At 45.0% G+C, this 17,333-nt stretch overlaps 2 protein-coding genes across 2 annotated transcripts in view; one reads left to right on the top strand and one right to left on the bottom strand.

Annotated features, from left to right (window-relative positions):
- LYRM7 (LYR motif containing 7) overlaps window positions 1–2,873 on the bottom strand; it is a 30,788-nt gene extending 27,915 nt beyond the window's left edge. The window contains exon 1 of the mRNA XM_070076088.1: window positions 2,709–2,873. The gene's annotated coding sequence lies outside the window, so the exon portion shown is untranslated. The remainder of the gene's footprint in view (window positions 1–2,708) is intronic.
- A 93-nt stretch (window positions 2,874–2,966) lies between these two features.
- On the top strand, window positions 2,967–15,832 carry HINT1 (histidine triad nucleotide binding protein 1). The gene is given in 3 exon segments (NM_001082623.1): window positions 2,967–3,135; window positions 5,373–5,477; window positions 15,655–15,832. Coding segments are annotated over 3 exon segments (381 nt in total). The 5' UTR covers window positions 2,967–3,024; the 3' UTR covers window positions 15,820–15,832.
- The last annotated feature ends 1,501 nt before the right edge of the window (window positions 15,833–17,333 follow it).

The following is a 17,333-nucleotide window of genomic DNA, read 5'->3' as shown; positions in this document are numbered from 1 at the left end:
TTGAACTTCCTGATATATATCCAAGTGGGGGTTGTGAGTAGGTAGCCATGTGTTTCATAGACCATTTTGAAATTAAGTTAACAGGCAGATCAGGAGACAAGTACTTTGGAGTAATTTCTCTATAGGTATTTAAGCTTTTGGATTGAGTGAGAGTTGGCTGTATTTATTATTTAAACCAGCACACTTTTTTTAACATTTAAGAAAATAATTTCCAGTTTCCTGCTATTGAATCCTTGGGAGATAGCCGATGATGGCTCAAGTGCTTGGGCCCCTGCATCCATGTGGGATACTCTGTGTAGTATGGATTCCTATCTTGGCCTGGTCCATCCTGGTTGTTGCAGGCATCTGGGGAGTGAACCAGCACACTGAAGCACGTGCTCTCTCTCTCAGTGTGGCTCTGCCTTTTAAGTGGATGATTAAAAAAAAAACTTAAAAAAGTAGAACTCCAATTTAAAAAAAAAAAAATTTGAGTCACACACACACACACACACACAGAGAGAGAGAGAGAGAGAGAGAGAGAGAGAAGAGACATATAGAACAATTTTCCATTTACTGGTTCACTGCCCAGTGGCCACAGTGGCCAGAGTTGAAGCGGACCACAGCTGGGATTGGGAAACACAATTCAGTTCTCTAGGGCCGGCGCCGCAGCTCACTAGGCTAATCCTCCGCCTTGTGGCGCTGGCACACCCGGTTCTAGTTCCGGTCGGGGCGCTGGATTCTGTCCCGGTTGCTCCTCTTCCAGTCCAGCTCTCTGCTGTGGCCCTGGAAGGCAATGGAGGATGGCCCAAGTGCTTGGGCCCTGCACCCCATGGGAGACCAGGAGAAGCACCTGGCTCCTGCCTTCGGATCAGCGCGGTGCGCCGGCTGCAGCGCGCTGGCCGCGGCAGCCATTGGAGGGTGAACCAACGGCAAAAAGGAAGACCTTTCTCTCTGTCTCTCTCTCTCACTATCCACTCTGCCTGTCAAAAAAAAAAAAAAAAAAATTCAGTTCTCCCATATAGGTGGCAGGAACCCAATCACCTGAGCCATCACCACTGCCTCCCAGGGTCTGTGTCAGCAGGATGTTCACTGAAGTCAGGAGGCAGAGCCATTCAACTACTGTGGAATGCAGGATCTTAACTGCTGGTCAAACGCCCAGTCTGTGATTTAACCTTTTACTTTGACCATTTCAAAGGTACAGAAAAGTGGCAAGAATAATACATAGAATGAGCATATACTTTTTACTCAGATTGCACAAATGTTAACATTTCACTGCAAATGCTTTTGTCCTTTCTTCTACTTTTGTATATATGGAATCTCTCTCTCTCTCTGAGCTGTTTGAAATCAAGTTGCAGACATAAACTCTGCAACTCCTAAATACCTCCATGGGTTTTTGTTCCTCTGCAAGCAAAGGCATTCCCTTTCAGCAGCAGTACTCAAAGTATGGTTCCAGGGCCAGCAGGAACTCCAATTCGTAGGACTCTATCCCAGACCAAATGATTTTGATAATTTTGCTGTGGCTATGAAAGGAGATGTTAACATGACTTCCAATTTCTTACTATCTTAGTAAGAGATGAACATTATTTAGATTTCATCAAATGTCCCAGTAATGTCTCTGATAGCAGCAAATGGGAGTTTTGAAATGAAAGTGAATCACTAATTTAAGAGACAATTTCACAGGTAAGCTGTAATCACACAGGGCAGTTCAGGAGGTATAGCTGATTTTCCTAAAGAAGGACACTTGGAAACTGGGTGTTCGCTAGAGAAGAGGGCCAAGCGTACACCCACTGAGAGGTCTGGAATTGGAGGCTCACGGGGAAGGAGACAGAACATTCAGACAGGTGGGAGCATGAAGACTGTCGCTGAAGGTCAGTAGTGGCAAATAATGCCGAGAGGTCTAGCATGATGAGAACTGGAGCTGCCTGTAGGATTTTGTAAGTGGAGGTCCCTAGTGACCTCAGCAAGAGGGAAATGGGCTCAAAAATCAAAGTTGATGAGCTGGTGTTAGGGTACACTGGATTAAGCCAAAGCCTGTGCTGCTGCCATCTCATACTGGAGTACCGTTTGAGTTCTGGCTGCTCCTCTTGACACCCAGCTCTCTGCTAATATGACTGGGAAAGCAGCAGATGATGGCTCGAGTACTTGGGCTCCTGCCACCCATGTGGGAGACCAGGATGGAGTTCCTGACTCCTGCCTTCTGCCTGGCCCATCCGGGGCTGTTTCCACCGTATGGGGAGTGAACCAGTAGATGGCAGATCTCTGTCACTCTCCTTCTAGCGTCCTGCCTTTCAAATAAATAAAATAAATCTGAAAAGAAATGAGAGATGAGCAAAGTAGACACAGTATGTGGAAAACTAAGAGATAGGGAGGGAGATGCAGGACTGAGGAAGGTTTCGTTCCGTTAAGGTGGAGCATCTTACAGTATGAAGGGCGGCTGGGCAAACTACTTTGTAGAACATTCTAGGGAGGCTTGCAAACTACTGATGCCTGAGTCGCCCCACTGGATACTCTGATTTAATTGCTCTGGCGTGCAGCCAGGTTCAGGATTTTGAAAAGCTCCCCAAATAATTTTCATGTGAATTCAAGGTTGAGAACCACTGCTAGACAAAGAGAGCTGAAGCATGGAGGGTTTAACTGCCCTGGCGAAGACCTTAAGCTGCAGAGAAGTGCAGCTGGGGCCTCAGCCAGCCTGAATTATCAAATCTCTTACAGGACTCAGTTTTTCCCACCAACGTGCCTAGGCGAATTAAGGGCTTACATCCGTGACTCCACTTCCGCGGATCCAAGAAAAGAATAAGTAAATACGGCGCGGGTGCGTCTCCCTGGAGCCACCTCGGCCAGTCCCTGGGGGCGGCTCCCTCGCGGCTCCCGCGCGCCGGCCGCACCCGCCGCCCGGGTCGCCGGTGCGCACGCGCGGGCGCGCTCGGGCCCGGGAGCTGCGGTCGGTGCGCAGGCTTGGCCGCGCGCTCCCGCCCTCTGCCGGCTCCGCGGCTTCCTCCCTTCTCTGCGCTTCTCCCGTGGCCGGTGCGCGGGAGGCAGCCCGAGATGGCAGATGAGATCGCCAAGGCTCAGGTCGCCCGACCTGGTGGCGACACGATCTTCGGGAAGATCATCCGCAAGGAAATCCCAGCCAAAATCATTTTCGAGGATGACCAGGTAGGGACCGGGCGTCGCGTCGCCGGGCGGGGGGCAGCGGCCCGGGGACACGCTGGCTTTCCGCCGAGGGACGGGCCCCCCGCCAGCGGGCAGGGCCGCGGGCGCCCGGAGGCGGCCTGCCGGCGCGTGCCGGCGCTCCGGTTACGCGTTATCAGCGGCGGGCGCGGGCCCGGCCGCCGGGCGTCCGCAGAGCCGCGCCGCGGGGCCCAGGCGCGTGTGCGGGTCGCGCCGGCTCCCGGGCGTGCTCGCCCGCCAGCTCCCGGCGGCCTGGGACCTCGCCGGGGTCAGGAATCTCGCAATCTCGTCAGCGCTCTGCCTGACAGGGAGAAACCCGATCGCGCCCTGACTCGGGCCCAATCTCCGCGATCTCCCGCGCACAGCCGGCCTGCCCTGGCCGTTCCGGGGCGCTGCTCCGCCTGGCGTGCTGCCGGCGGCCTGCAGGCTGCCGCGGCGGGGCCGCTCGGCGGGCCGACCCGGAGATAAGCCCGCGCCCACGCCCGGGACTCGCTTCCCCTCCACGTTCCCCGCCGAAGGTTTCCGCGCTTAGAAGCGGTCGGAAGATTGCTTTTATATTCGACAGGAAACGCTTGTACGTCGAGGAGCTAAAAATGAAGGTTTTATTTGGTTGGTTTCGTTGGAGGTGGAGTCCCTGTTGATGGGTAAATTGCCAGTGTGTAGCGGACTTTGGTATTTGTGGGTGTGGATCTCAGGTACTCAGCTTGGCCAGACGCTTGGTTCGTTTAGTTAGGAAGTTTCTGCAAACATATGTCAGAAATGGGCAGTATAAGAAAACAATTCATCTGACGCTGCTAGTAGTGTTTACTTAGATTTAAAGCGTTAACTAAGATTGAATTCGGTGCCTTAAAAGTGAATTTCGTTTAAATTCGTTTAAATTAAATTATCTGTCGCTCGTTAGGAGGGTCTTTTGTTTTAGAAGCATGATTTCTATCTAAAAGTCCACAGTTAAGTATTATGAATGATATTCGAAATACTGACGTTTGAACCACAGCATGAAGCATTCTAAATGATGCAGCATTTTGTAGGGCGTGCCCGGTAAGGTTTCCCCAAAGACACATACACACGGGTGGCTTTAAGCATCAGTAGAGAGCCGAGGGCACGAAAACAATCATGTCGTAGGTTTAGGAACAGACGCTTCCAGTGTGGTTGCGAATTTGTCTACATGCTACTTAAACTGCTCAGTTCCACAAAAGAAAATGGGCCTATTTCTTTTCTTTCTTTCTTTTTTTTTTTTTTTGACAGGCAGAGTGGACAGTGAGAGAGAGAGACAGAGAGAAAGGTCTTCCTTTGCCGTTGGTTCACCCTCCAATGGCCGCTGCGGCTGGCTCATCGCGCTGATCCGATGGCAGGAGCCAGATACTTATTCTGGTCTCCCATGGGGTGCAGGGCCCTAGAACCTGGGCCATCCTCCACTGCACTCCCTGGCCACAGCAGAGAGCTGGCCTGGAAGAGGGGCAACCGGGAACAGAATCTGGCGCCCCGACCGGGACTAGAACCCGGTGTGCCGGTGCGGCAAGGCGGTGGATTAGCCTAGTGAGCCGCGGCAACGGCCGTGGGCCTATTTCTTAAGTAGTTGAGTAGAATGGGTGGGTATTAATAGACTATCAAATATGTGACTACCAAGCTGGCACTACAGTAAAGGGAAAAAAGCAGAAAACCAAGACTTTGACCTTGGAAAGATGGGGGAAGGGAGAGGGCAGGGAGAGGGACAGAGGGGAGTCAGAAGAGTTCCTTCAGAAATTGTGTGTGTTGGGAAGGCAGAGGTTGGAGCTGAGGAAGAGAGCACTGCGGGAGAGTGGAGTGGGCGGTAGCTGGAGAGGCCCTGAGGGTGGCGCCCTGAGAAGGACCCCAGATCAGCCTGGAGGGGTAGACGACCAGGAGGCTCATTTCTGCTCATCCACTGGCTCTGTTTAAATGCCACTTCCCTTAGAGTGGCTGTCCGTCACCACTCAACGTAAATCAGGTTTTGCGAGGTAATCATGTATTTCACCCTTTGCTCTTCTTTCCCAACATGCATGACCTTTGGTAATTACACTTTTATTTGTTTAAAGTCAGTGTTCCATGAGACTCACAGGTTCCACAAGAAAAGACCTTGTGAATCCTGTAGATTCCTTAGCATCTAGTACAGCGAGTTCCATGTGGTTAGTGCTCAATATATACTTGAAGTGTTAGCCTACTAGATGATGTACTGAAACTTGGATTTTTTTCCTTTTTCCTAGTGTCTTGCTTTCCATGACATTTCCCCTCAAGCACCAACACATTTTCTGGTGATACCTAAGAAACATATATCCCAGATTTCTGCAGCAGAGGATGCTGATGAAAGTGTAAGTAAATTCCTGACACAGTTTATTTTCTTGCTTTTTAAAATGGGAGATAAAACTTTGTCCTTAAAGTGATGTCACATTTTCATCTTCCTAAGGGTATTACCAAAATGAGTTCAATGTGCTATATAACGTGTGATTTTTCTAAAGGGGGAACATTCAGAAATAAGATACATTTTATTAGCCTGTCTTCAGACCAGGAATTGGCATAGTGTGATTCAATCAGACAGAAATATATGAATGGAAAATATTAAAGCTATGAAATTCTGGTGTTTGAAAGGGTGATTTGCACTGGAACATTGGAGACCTCTTGAAAGCCAATACTATGTACCTGAAACCCCACATCAGACAAATCACCTCCTCCCAAAATAGATACAAAGGCAATGTATATAACTCAGTGAACCTCTTCAATCCTTAATTATGAATACACATACTTAATATATGTAAAGACTTGATTACTAAAATCAATCAACAAATTAAAGCAGGGATTGGCAACCTGTGGCCTGTGGGCCAAATCTGACCAGCTGCCTGTTTGTTTAAAGTATTACTGCAGCACAACTATTCCCACTGTCTAACCATTGTCCGTGGCTGCTTTTGCACTAGAAAAGCAGGGTTGAGTAGTTGTTTTATTTTTTTTTTTTAAGATTTATTTATTTCGGGCCTGGCACCGTGGTTCACGTGGTTGGTCCTCCGCCTGTGGCGCCGGCATCCCATATGGGCACTGGTTCTAGTCCTGGTTGCTCCTCTTCCAGTCCAGCTCTCTGCTGTGGCCCCGGAGGGCAGTGGAGGAAGGCCCAAGTCCTTTAGCCCCTGCACCTGCATGGGAGACCAGGAGGAAGTACCCAGCTCCTGGCTTTGGATCGGCGGCATGAACCAGGGGAAGGAAGACCTTTCTCTCTGTCTCTCTCTCACTGTCTGTAACTCTACCTGTCAAATAAATAAATAAATAATCTTTAAAAAATATTTATTTATTTCATTTGAAAGAGTTACACAGAGAGAGGAGAGGCAGAGAGAGGTCTTCTGTCTGATGGTTCACTCCCCAGATGGCCGGAGCTGCGCTGATCCAAAGCCAGGAGCCAGGAGCTTCTTCTGGGTCTCCCATGAAGGTGCAGGGGCCCAAGGACTTGGGCCATCTTCTACTGCTTTCCCAGGCCACAGCAGAGAGCTGGACTGGAAGAGGAGCAGCCGGGACTAGAACTGGCGCCCCTAATGGATGCTGGCACTTCAGGCCAGGGCATTAACACGTTGTGCCACAGCGCCGGCCCCAGGGTTGAGTAGTTTTGATGGAGGCCATGTGACCCATAAACTTTACAGTATTTACTATCTTTTTGTAGAGAACGTTACTGACTCTTGGAGGGACTGCTAGAGCTAGTCAGAATTGATTACTTAACTGTAGAAGGAATGAAGAAACCTGTGACATAAAGATGTAACTTGTAAAGCATAGTAGTCCAGAAACTACTCATAAAATAAATAGGTTTTAATATCTTACATCCTACTGGATGGGACTGGATAATATGTAAAAATTTCTTTTTTTTTTTTTTGACAGGCAGAGTGGACAGTGAGAGAGAGAGACAGAGAGACAGGTCTTCCTTTGCTGTTGGTTCACCCTCCAATGGCCGCTGTGGCCAGCGCACCACACCTATCCAAAGGCAGGAGCCAGGTGCTTCTCCTGGTCTCCCATCAGGTGCAGGGCCCAAGCACTTGGGCCATCCTCCACTGCCCTCCTGGGCCACAGCAGAGAGCTGGCCTGGAAGAGGGGCAACCGGGACAGAATCTGGTGCCCCGACCAGGACTAGAACCTGGTGTGCTGGCGCTGCAAGGTGGGGGATTAGCCTACTGAGCTGTGGTGCTGGCCTTTTTTTTTTGAATAAATTTCTAATTGTTATAATTAGAACTCTGAGTGGTCACGAAAAGGTAAATTATCTTGAGTAAACTCAGTAAGATGGCATTATATGACATTGAAAGATTTTGTAAATTTCCATCATTTCACCTGTACTGATAAGTTGCTCCTTCTGTGAGGATTTATGACATTTGTTTACCTATCAGGGTTTTTTAGACCTGTAGAGTAAATATTTTTCCAAAGGAAATCTTTACTAAAAGCTTGAATTTCTCAAGCTATTTTAATCTTCATTATTTTAGTGAACATCATTTTGTTGTTTATAAAACTTTATAGAAATACTTTTTCTGGCTGGCACCGCGGCTCAATAGGCTAATCCTCCACCTAGCGGCACCAGCACACCGGGTTCTAGTCCCGGTCGGGGCGCCAGATTCTGTCCCGGTTGCCCCTCTTCCAGGCCAGCTCTCTGCTGTTGCCCGGGAGGGCAGTGGAGGATGGCCCAAGTCCTTGGGCCCTGCACCCCATGGGAGACCAGGAGAAGCACCTGGCTCCTGCCTTCGGATCAGCGCGGTGCGCTGGCCGCAGCACGCCAGCCGTGGCGGCCATTGGAGGGTGAACCAACGGCAAAAGGAAGACCTTTCTCTCTGTCTCTCTCTCTCACTGTCCACTCTGCCTGTCAAAAAAAAAAAAAAAAAAAAAAAAAAAGAAAAAGAAATACTTTTTCTTTTTCTGGAACCTAGCTGTAGATTGCTAACTTACATGTAAATGAGAGGAATTGTAACAATTTTTGTCATCTATGTTGGAAAACAATATTTTAGAACTGGAAGGTGCCCCAAATCTTATATATAAGCAATTCATCTCATTATACTTGAAAACCAAATATTTAGAAGGCTGATAAATGCTCTAAACATTTGTTTTTTAAACAGATTATTTGAACCATTATGCTTAGTGAAAAGAGACCAGTCCGAAAGACAAATAACACATTTTCCCTGTGATAATTAATAGAAAACAAAAAAATGTAATGTAGATGAGCAAATTTGACATTTTGAGATGTGATTATTGATTACAGTGCTTGTCTATTGCTGAAGAACAGTGGACTTTTTCTTCTATTTATTGCACTCTTAGTGGGATGTTAGCCTTACGATTATAAGATAAACTGAAAGTATGTCACTGGAAAAATTAAAAGAAAAAATAAGAAAGGAAGGAGGAGGGAAGGTAAGGTGGAAAGTATCACCATGCTCCTCAATCTGTATATATGTAAATAAAAAAATTAAAATTATTTGAGAAGCAGAGGGTGCGCCTATCTACTGGTTTATTCCCCAAATGCCCATAGTGTCCTGGTAGGGAGCCAAAGCTGGGATCCAGGAGTTCAATCCAGGTCTCCTATATGGTGGCAGGATCCACATTAGCAGTAAGTTGTAATCAGGAGCCAAAGCTAGGATTCAAACTCACACACTCCAGTGTGGAGCTTGGGCGAAATGGTGATGGCTTACCTGTTAGGACAAAAGCCCACTCTATATCTTTCTTTAAACTATGTTTTCTGGTAATCCTGATTTTAATTATTAATTAATTTATTGGTTCTAAATCTATATTCTACTTGAGTTTCATTATCCTTTAAGATTGAGTAGAAAAAAGGGAACAAAATTCCCTGATATTATATAATAATAAAAAACTGTAAATACTTCCCTAATTCAGGGTAATGGTATTACTTGAATAATACTTGCTTTCTGACAAAACTTTTTATGATATATCTAATTTGAGTAATGTCAAGCTGGATAGTTTTAGGTAGTAGCTGTGAATGCCAGGGAAGGTCAGGTGTTTTTTTCAGTGCTTAGTATCTGTTCATTTTCCTTTGTCTTGAGAATTCCTTTGAGATTGGGTTACTAAGTGTAAGTTTTTGGGGTTTTATTTGGTCTGCAAAAGATGTGAATGATTCTTGGGAGGACTAGAGTTTATTTCAGTTCTTTCAAAGCAGAGAGATGAACATTTCAAGGACATCAAAAAATACGTGAGCTGAAGAATCTCACTTATTTTATTCTTTTAAGAAGAACGATGACCAAATATTCGTCTGTTTACTTGCCAGCAGCCCTCTTTCTGAAGGCTGCATCTTTAATATTTTGATGACGTTTTCCTTTGGTGATAGAAAGTGAATGCCTTTGCTGGCTCTACTGTGCTGCTGTTCCGATAAAGAAAAAGGATATCTTTGTCCTTTTTATTCCCCTTTACAGGGCATAAGCCGGTAGTCTGTGATGAAATCCATTTCATTTTGCTGTGTTTTAAGGGTGGACAGTAGGTTTCTCCCTCTTTACTACTAAACAAAAAGTTTTGGCCAACACTTGGTAGGAGATGGTGGTTTTCCCTCAAGGCAGACAGGAATGGCCTGTTACTGAAGCACAGTGCTTGCTATTTTTTCACTTATTTTCATAAAGAAAAAGTAGGATGATGAGCTTGGTAAGGGATACTTCTCTCAAGGATCCTCTCTGTTTACTACATGAAGTGACTTAACTGGAGCAGTTTGGATAGACACAGGTGAAAACAAAGCAACTTTACTGATGTAATTCACGTCATATGCTCCACCTATTTTGAGTATGCAGGTCACTGATTTTTGCTTTGTTCACAAAATTAGGCAACCATCACCTTAGTTAGTTTCAGAACATTTTCATTCCAAAGGAAACTCCAAAGGTATTAGTAGTCGCTCTCCATTCTGCCTACTTCTCCATGTCCCCCGCCACTGCACCGAAGGGGACCTGTAATCACTTTTTGTCTCTAGATTGGCCTATTGCACATTTCCTAGAAATGGATCCACTATATGATGTTTGTAACTTTTTTTTTCACTTAATGTTGTCAAGCTTCACATAGGAGATGTTTTGGTACTTCATTCTTTTTTTTTTTTTTAATGACCAAATAATGTCCCATTGTAGAGATAGGCCCCATTTTATTTTTCTACTTTTTGGCTGTTATGAATAATGCTGCTGTGAACGTTTGTTTCACATATTTGTATGGACATATATTTTCATTTACTCAGATATATTCCTAGGACTGAAATTATTGGGCCCTAGGGTAACAGTGTTTATTCTTTTGAGGAGCTTCCCAGATGTCTTCCAAAGCTGCTGGGCCATTTTATATCCTCCCCAGCAACGTGTGAATATTTCAGTTTCTCCACATCCTCACCATCGCTTTTCATTATTTTTCTGTCTTTACTTATTTGAAAGGCAGAGTCAGAGAAAGACAGATGGAGATCTTGATCTGCTGATTCATTCCCTAAATGCCTGCAGCAGTTGGGGCTGGGCCAGCCTGAAGCCAGGAGCCTGGAACTCAGTCTAGTTTCTCACATATGTGGCATGGGTTCAAGCACTTGAGACTCCATTTGCTGCTTCTCATGTGTGTATTAGCATGAACCCCAAATTGGTAGAGAAGCCGGGACTCACACTCAGGCACTTTGTTATGGGATGCTCTTGTCCCAAGCTGTATCAACTGCGAGCACCAATTGCTGCCCTGCCCCCTAGTTATTTGTTTTTTTTTTTTTTTTTTTTAAGCAAATCATGGACATAGCATAATGTTGGGATAATTATTATTCCTATCAAAAAATAAAACCGGACAGCTTATTACTTTGTACAAAAATCATTTCAGGTCCACTAAAAATCTATTCGGAATGCTTTTTCTAGTAGCCAAAATTAAGAGTATCTTTATGACCTTGGTGCTGCGAAGGATTTCTTCACAAGAAACAAGAGGTACAGTCTAGAAACAGAAAAGGTTAAATTGAGCACATGAAAATTTAAGAACTTAATATTCACCAACAGATTCCATAAAGAGAGTTAAAAGTCAAACCACAGAGAGAAAAAGATTGGTAACCTTTGGAGTAGGGACATAGGTGGAGAAAGTGTGACTGAGTTGGGGCACTTGGAATCCTGTAGAGTAAAGTTCTATTTCTTGATCTGGAAGGTAGTGTTCTGTTACTGTTCTTTATTTTGTTCACATGTTTTCATTTTTATCTGTATGTAGTATCTCACAAAATATTTAAAGATATTGAAATTAAGAAATTGATATTTTGTGTTCAGCATTTTACCTATTTATTTGGGGGGTACCTTTTCAAAGCAAGATACTTTTGAAACTTATAACTTTAGGACATTAATTTTTTTTTTTTTTTTTTTGACAGGCAGAGTGGACAGTGAGAGAGAGAGACAGAGAGAAAGGTCTTCCTTTTGCCGTTGGTTCACCCTCCAATGGCCGCCGCGGTCGGCGCGCTGCGGCCGGCGCACCCCGCCGATCCGATGGCAGGAGCCAGGAGCCAGGTGCTTTTCCTGGTCTCCCATGGGATGCAGGGCCCAAGCACCTGGGCCATCCTCCACTGCACTCCCTGGCCACAGCAGAGGGCTGGCCTGGAAGAGGGGCAACCGGGACAGAATCCGGCGCCCCGACCGGGACTAGAACCCGGTGTGCCGGCGCCGCAAGGCGGAGGATTAGCCTAGTGAGCCGCGGCGCCGGCCTAGGACATTAATTTTTAACCAGAGTTCAAAGCTTACAGTGAGTGCTTAATGGTGAAATGCCTTCTTACTTGCCATAAGAAGGTTGAAAACATCAGAATACTGTTTTTAACATTCAGTCTAATTGCACAATTCTGGCATTTTGAAGCCAGACCTTATTCAAATGCAGCTCTTGTCTGTAAGGGTAGACTGTGAATTTTTACTCAGTTAACATTCTTAATTGGAGATTTAAGGTCAGCTCTTTTACAAAGAATACACTGTTCCTTGTCAGGAATAATTTACTGGACGAGCTTTAAAATTTTGCTAGCTCATAATTAAATTTGTGACCAGCACAGGTACATGCTGTATATAGTTTAACACTTTAAAATAAGGAATTTTTTTTTTACCATTTCAAAACCTGATTTCAGAGTTAACTCACAGAAATCTTCTTTCTTGAATTTGGGCTTTTAATAGTTAAGCCTTCTTGGAACTGATTGGAGACTTCTTTGGTTATCAGAATGTTTAGTGACAGAATATTCTGCTTTGCCCAGTAACTTCCTAGTGTCTGTTGGTAGCTTTTCCTGAGGACCTGTCCAGGTCCTGAGGCAAATAGTTGGTGTCACCCTGGGCCATCTTGTTTCTGTTTCTTTAATCAGCCTATGGGCAGTTTGCATTTGCAGATGGAGTTTATTTATGTATTGCCAACTTTCTTCTCTAATAAAAGTTAAAGGTGGGAGGGTTGGCCAGAGAAAAACCTGAAACTTTCAGTTCATGGTTTATGGTTTCTCAGGGAAGAGAACAGTGGCGCAGGTTAACCTTTCTTCCCAACGTTCTGTCAAGCCCTCAAGGAAGGAAGCTGCTTTCATTTCTATGGCAAGAAAAGAGGGAAGGTAGACAGAGTCATGTGTTTCTATTCCCATTGCCCTCTAAGCCCAGCACCTGTGAACTATGTTGTAAATGCAGTAAGGTCTATTGTAATCTGAATCTTATGGTTGTGTCCCTGTTCTGGTCAAAGGCATAATTTGACTCTTAAAATGTCAATGAGGCACTGAAGGTCACAAAAGACAGAGAAAATGTTTCACATGCATTTGTTCAGTATTAAATACAGTAGGGAAACAGTATTTAGCAAACAGTATTGCCATCCTGTATTCGATCTTCTACTTCCAGAAGCGCCCTGATTTCTGGAGCAGGCTTTGCTTTCTCAGCATTTGGGGACAGTGGCAAAGAGGAGCTTCTGTACCTGATAGGTAGGGTTCTCCTGTGCCAGCTGGAGTAAGCTTCCACCAGTGGGAGATGTGAGACTTTCACATTCATTTTTTGAGGCCCAACCTTTAGTTTTTGGTTAATTTTGAATGTACAAGTTGTTTCTCATCAAATTATGTATATATACATATCAAAAGAACAAGTGAAGAAGATTCCTACACAAAAGCATCCCAAACAAGGATTAGTTGGTCAGACTGGTTTTTTGTCAACATAGAAGGGTACAGTTGATTTCACAGGGAGCAGAAAGAATTCCTTGGTTTTGCCTTGGAGCACATGTCTCAATTAAAATAATAATGTTCTTCGTGGTAGATTGTATCTAGATTGTTTGTAAGTACTTATTACTCTTATTTATTAATTGAAAGGATTTATTTTTTATTTATTTCAGAAGCAGAGTTAAGGAGAAAGAGAGGAAGATAGAGATCTTCCATCTGCTGGTTTACTCCCCAGATGGCCGCAACAGCTGGGGCTGGGATAGGCCAAAGTGAGAGGTCTCCTGTGTAGGCGCAGGGGCCCAAGTACTTCAGCCATCTTCTGCTGCTTTTCCCAGCACAGCAGCAGGGAGTTGGATTGGAAGTGGAGCAGTTGGGACCCAAACTGTCACCTACATGGGATGCTGGCATTGTAGGTGGCAGCTTTACTTGCTACATCACAACACCAGCCCCATTATTTATTTTTTTAAAGATTTATTTTAAAGGCAGAGTAACAGAGAAAGAACCTTTCATCTGCTGGTTCACTCCCCAAATAGCTGCAGTGGTTAGGGTTGGGCCAGGCCAAAGCCAGGAGCCTGGTCTCCCACGTGGGTAGCAGGGACCCGAGCACCTCAGTGATCTTCTGCTGATTCCCCAGGTGCAGTAGCAGGGAGCTGGATCAGAGGCATAGCAGCGGGGATCCAAACTAGTCCTTCAGTATGGGATGCTGGTGTCCCAGGCAGTGACTTAATCTGCTGTATCACAGTGCTGGCCCTCAGCACTCTTTTTTTTTTTTTTTTTTTTTTTTTTTTTTCAGGGGTAATTATACTTCCTGCCTTAGTAAAGGCAGGCCTAGTTGTAAGATTTGATTTGGCCAGTGAATCCAAGCAGAAGTGATAAGTGTCTGTTGAATAGAAATGTTAAAAGCCAGTACTTGGTTTGCTTTATTCCCTTTTTACTCTGTTACTGCTTTATCAGTCTAGATCAGAAACTGAAAAAGATGTGGAATCTATAGCCTAGTTAGCTTGTGATGAACATGTAGAGAATGTGAGACGCTTCTGTACATTTTGTTGTTAACCAAACTTCAGGCTGGTTACCACAGTACAACCAAACCTATCCTGATTGTTACACTCCCCCATACAAAGAAAGCAGGATATCTTGTTTTATTTAGAAAACTTTAAATACCTCTTGGAGTATAAATAGGAAGCTTCAGGGGGCCAGTACTGTGGCTTATAGTAGGTAAAGCCTCTGCCTCGGGTGCTGGCATCTCATATGGGCGCCAGTTCACATTCTGGCTGCCCCACTGCTGGTCCAGTTCCCTCTTCATAGCTTGGAAAAGCAGTAGAAGATAGCGCAAATAGCCCAAGTGCTTTCTTGGATCCCTGCATCCATGTGGGAGACACAGAAGGAGCTTCTGGCTCCTGGCTTCAGATTGGCCCAGTTCTGGCTTTTGCAGCCATTTGGGGAATAAACCAGTGGACGGAAGATCTGTCTGTTTTTCCCTCTCTCTGTCTGTAATTCCGCCTCTCAAATAAATAGATCTTTTTTAAAAAAGTTTTTTAATCTGGGGGCCAGCAGGTAAAGTATTGCTTTATATCAGCATATATTGCTGCCTGCAATACTGATATCCTACATTGGTGCTGGTACGTGTCCCGGCTGCTCTGTTTCAGATCCAGTTCCCTGCTAATGGCCTGGGAAAAGCTTTGGAAGATGGCCCGAGTGCTTGGGCCCCTGCTACCCATGGTGGAAATCTAGAAGAAGCTCCTAGCTTTGGCGTGGCCCAGCCCTGACTGTTGTAGCCATTTGGGGAGTAGAAGATAGTAGTAGTAAAGGGGAAGATTTCTGTTTCTGTCTCTCCCTGTCTGTAACTCTGACTTTCAAATAAGTAAATAAATCTTTAAAATAAAAAGTTTTTGGAGCTGGTACTGTGGTATAACAGGTTAAGCTGCCCCTACAGTGCTGGCATCCCATATGGGAGCCGGTTCGAGCTGGCTGCTTGACTGCTTGCAATCCAGCTCCCTGCTAATGTGCCTGGGAAAGCAGTGGAAGATGATCCAAGTCCGTGGACCCCTGCACCCACATGGGCGACCTGGAAGAAGCTCCTGGCTTTGGATTGGCCCAGCATAAGTGGTTGTGGCCATCTGGGGAATGAACCAGTGGATGGAAGATCGCTTGCTTGCTTGCTCTCTCTCTGTAATTCAAATAAATAAATCTTTAAGAAAAAATATTTTCAAATTGAGTAACAAATGTATGTCCTTATTGAGATTAGTATTGAATAAATACATAATCTTAATGAATTTTAAATTATATAGGGATTGAGTTTTCCAAATATTTGCCCAAGCTTGGAGTTTTTTAATTTGATATTTTGTAATTCAATGCTAAGAAGTCATAAATCCTTTGTTCTTATTGTTCTTTTTTTTCTTTTCCAGCTTCTTGGACATTTAATGATTGTTGGCAAGAAATGTGCTGCTGACCTGGGCCTAAAGAAGGGTTACCGAATGGTGGTGAACGAGGGCTCCGATGGTGGACAGTCCGTCTATCACGTTCATCTCCACGTTCTTGGGGGTCGGCAGATGAACTGGCCCCCTGGTTAAGCACGTGTTAGGGCCAATTGTTCCTTTTCCAGGCAGTGATAAAGTTTGCAGTCCAATGTCAAACAGCATACTTTTGCCTATGTATACAGATTGAGGAAATACTGGAGAAAAATAAAAACATACATAATAAAAGACATTATTGCATGGTTTTTATAGCCTCTCTGAATTGATTATTTTAAAAAATGTATTTGTTGGAATGTAGGGAGTTGGGCTCATAGTTTTAGAGGTTTCATTTGCCTAGCACGACTCAACATATGAACATTGGATTCATAGAATGATAATAGCTTGACTGGTCTTGGAAAACAAATTGTAAGAATTCCTAAATTCAGTGCTTTGACTTAGGAATATCCTTTCATCTCAAAATATTAGTCCAGGAGGAGATTTTCTACTCTTCATTGTCGTATTTTCTAAGAGCATAGGCTCATTGAAGTGACTGGTCCAGAAAATGACAGTGGATCTAGAAACAGGGAATGCTTTATATCCAGCCCACATTTCTTCTCATCTTGAAGAATCTGGAAGGGGTGAAAGTCTGTCATGGAATCTTTCACTGGAAGCTACACATTGCTATATGGAATTGAGGAAACATCAGAATCTGAGTTCTTTTGTAGATTGCCAACCAACCCTTCTGGTTTTAGTCTCTTTTTTTTGACAGGCAGAGTTAGACAGTGAGAGAGAGACAGAGAGAAAGGTCTTCCTTCCATAGTTCACTCCCCAAATGGCCACCATGGCTGGCGCTGCACCAATCCAAAGCCAGGAGCCAGGTGCTTCCTCCTGGTCTCCCATGCGGGTGCAGGGCCCAAGCACTTGGGCCATCCTCTACTGCACTCCTGGGCCACAGCAGAGAGCTGGACTGGAAGAGGGGCAACCAGGACAGAATCCAGTGCCCCGACCGGGACTAGAACCCGGGGTGCTGGGGCCACAGGTAGAGGATTAGCCTCGTGAGCCACGGTGCCGGCCCGGTTTTAGTCTTGACATGGACCCTTCCTAGAGTTCTATAACTGGTGTAGTTTTCCTTCATGTAAGCAGTTTGCAGCTTCCAAAGTTCACTTGACATTTCTTGTTTGTTTTTGTCTCCTCTTCCATTCTCTTTGTGCATATGGATTTCTTCTAGATCTCTAAAAAGATATTTAGTAAGGTTTTGACATATTTAATTGAAAATTGTTTTTCTAATTTTCTTATACTTAGTGATTATTTTAAAAAAGATTTATTTATTTTTATTTGAACGAATTACAGATAGACAGAGGCTGAGAGAGAGAGAGGGAGAGAGGTCATCCATCTGCTGGTTCACCCGCCAAATGGCTGCAACGGTCAGGGCTGGGCCAATCTGAAGCCAGGAACCAGAAGCTTCCTCTGGGTCTCCCACATGAGTACAGGGACGCAAACACCTGGGCCATCTTCTACTGCTTTCCCAGGTCATAGCAGAGAGCTGGATTGGAAGTGGAATAGCTGAGACTCAAACTAGTGCCCATATGGATGCTGGCACTGCAGGCGGTGGCTTTACCTGTTATGCCACA

The sequence above is a fragment of the Oryctolagus cuniculus genome, chromosome 6 (genome assembly GCF_964237555.1).
Source record: "Oryctolagus cuniculus chromosome 6, mOryCun1.1, whole genome shotgun sequence".
NCBI lineage: Eukaryota > Metazoa > Chordata > Mammalia > Lagomorpha > Leporidae > Oryctolagus > Oryctolagus cuniculus.
This window is presented reverse-complemented; position numbering and strand designations above follow the sequence as displayed.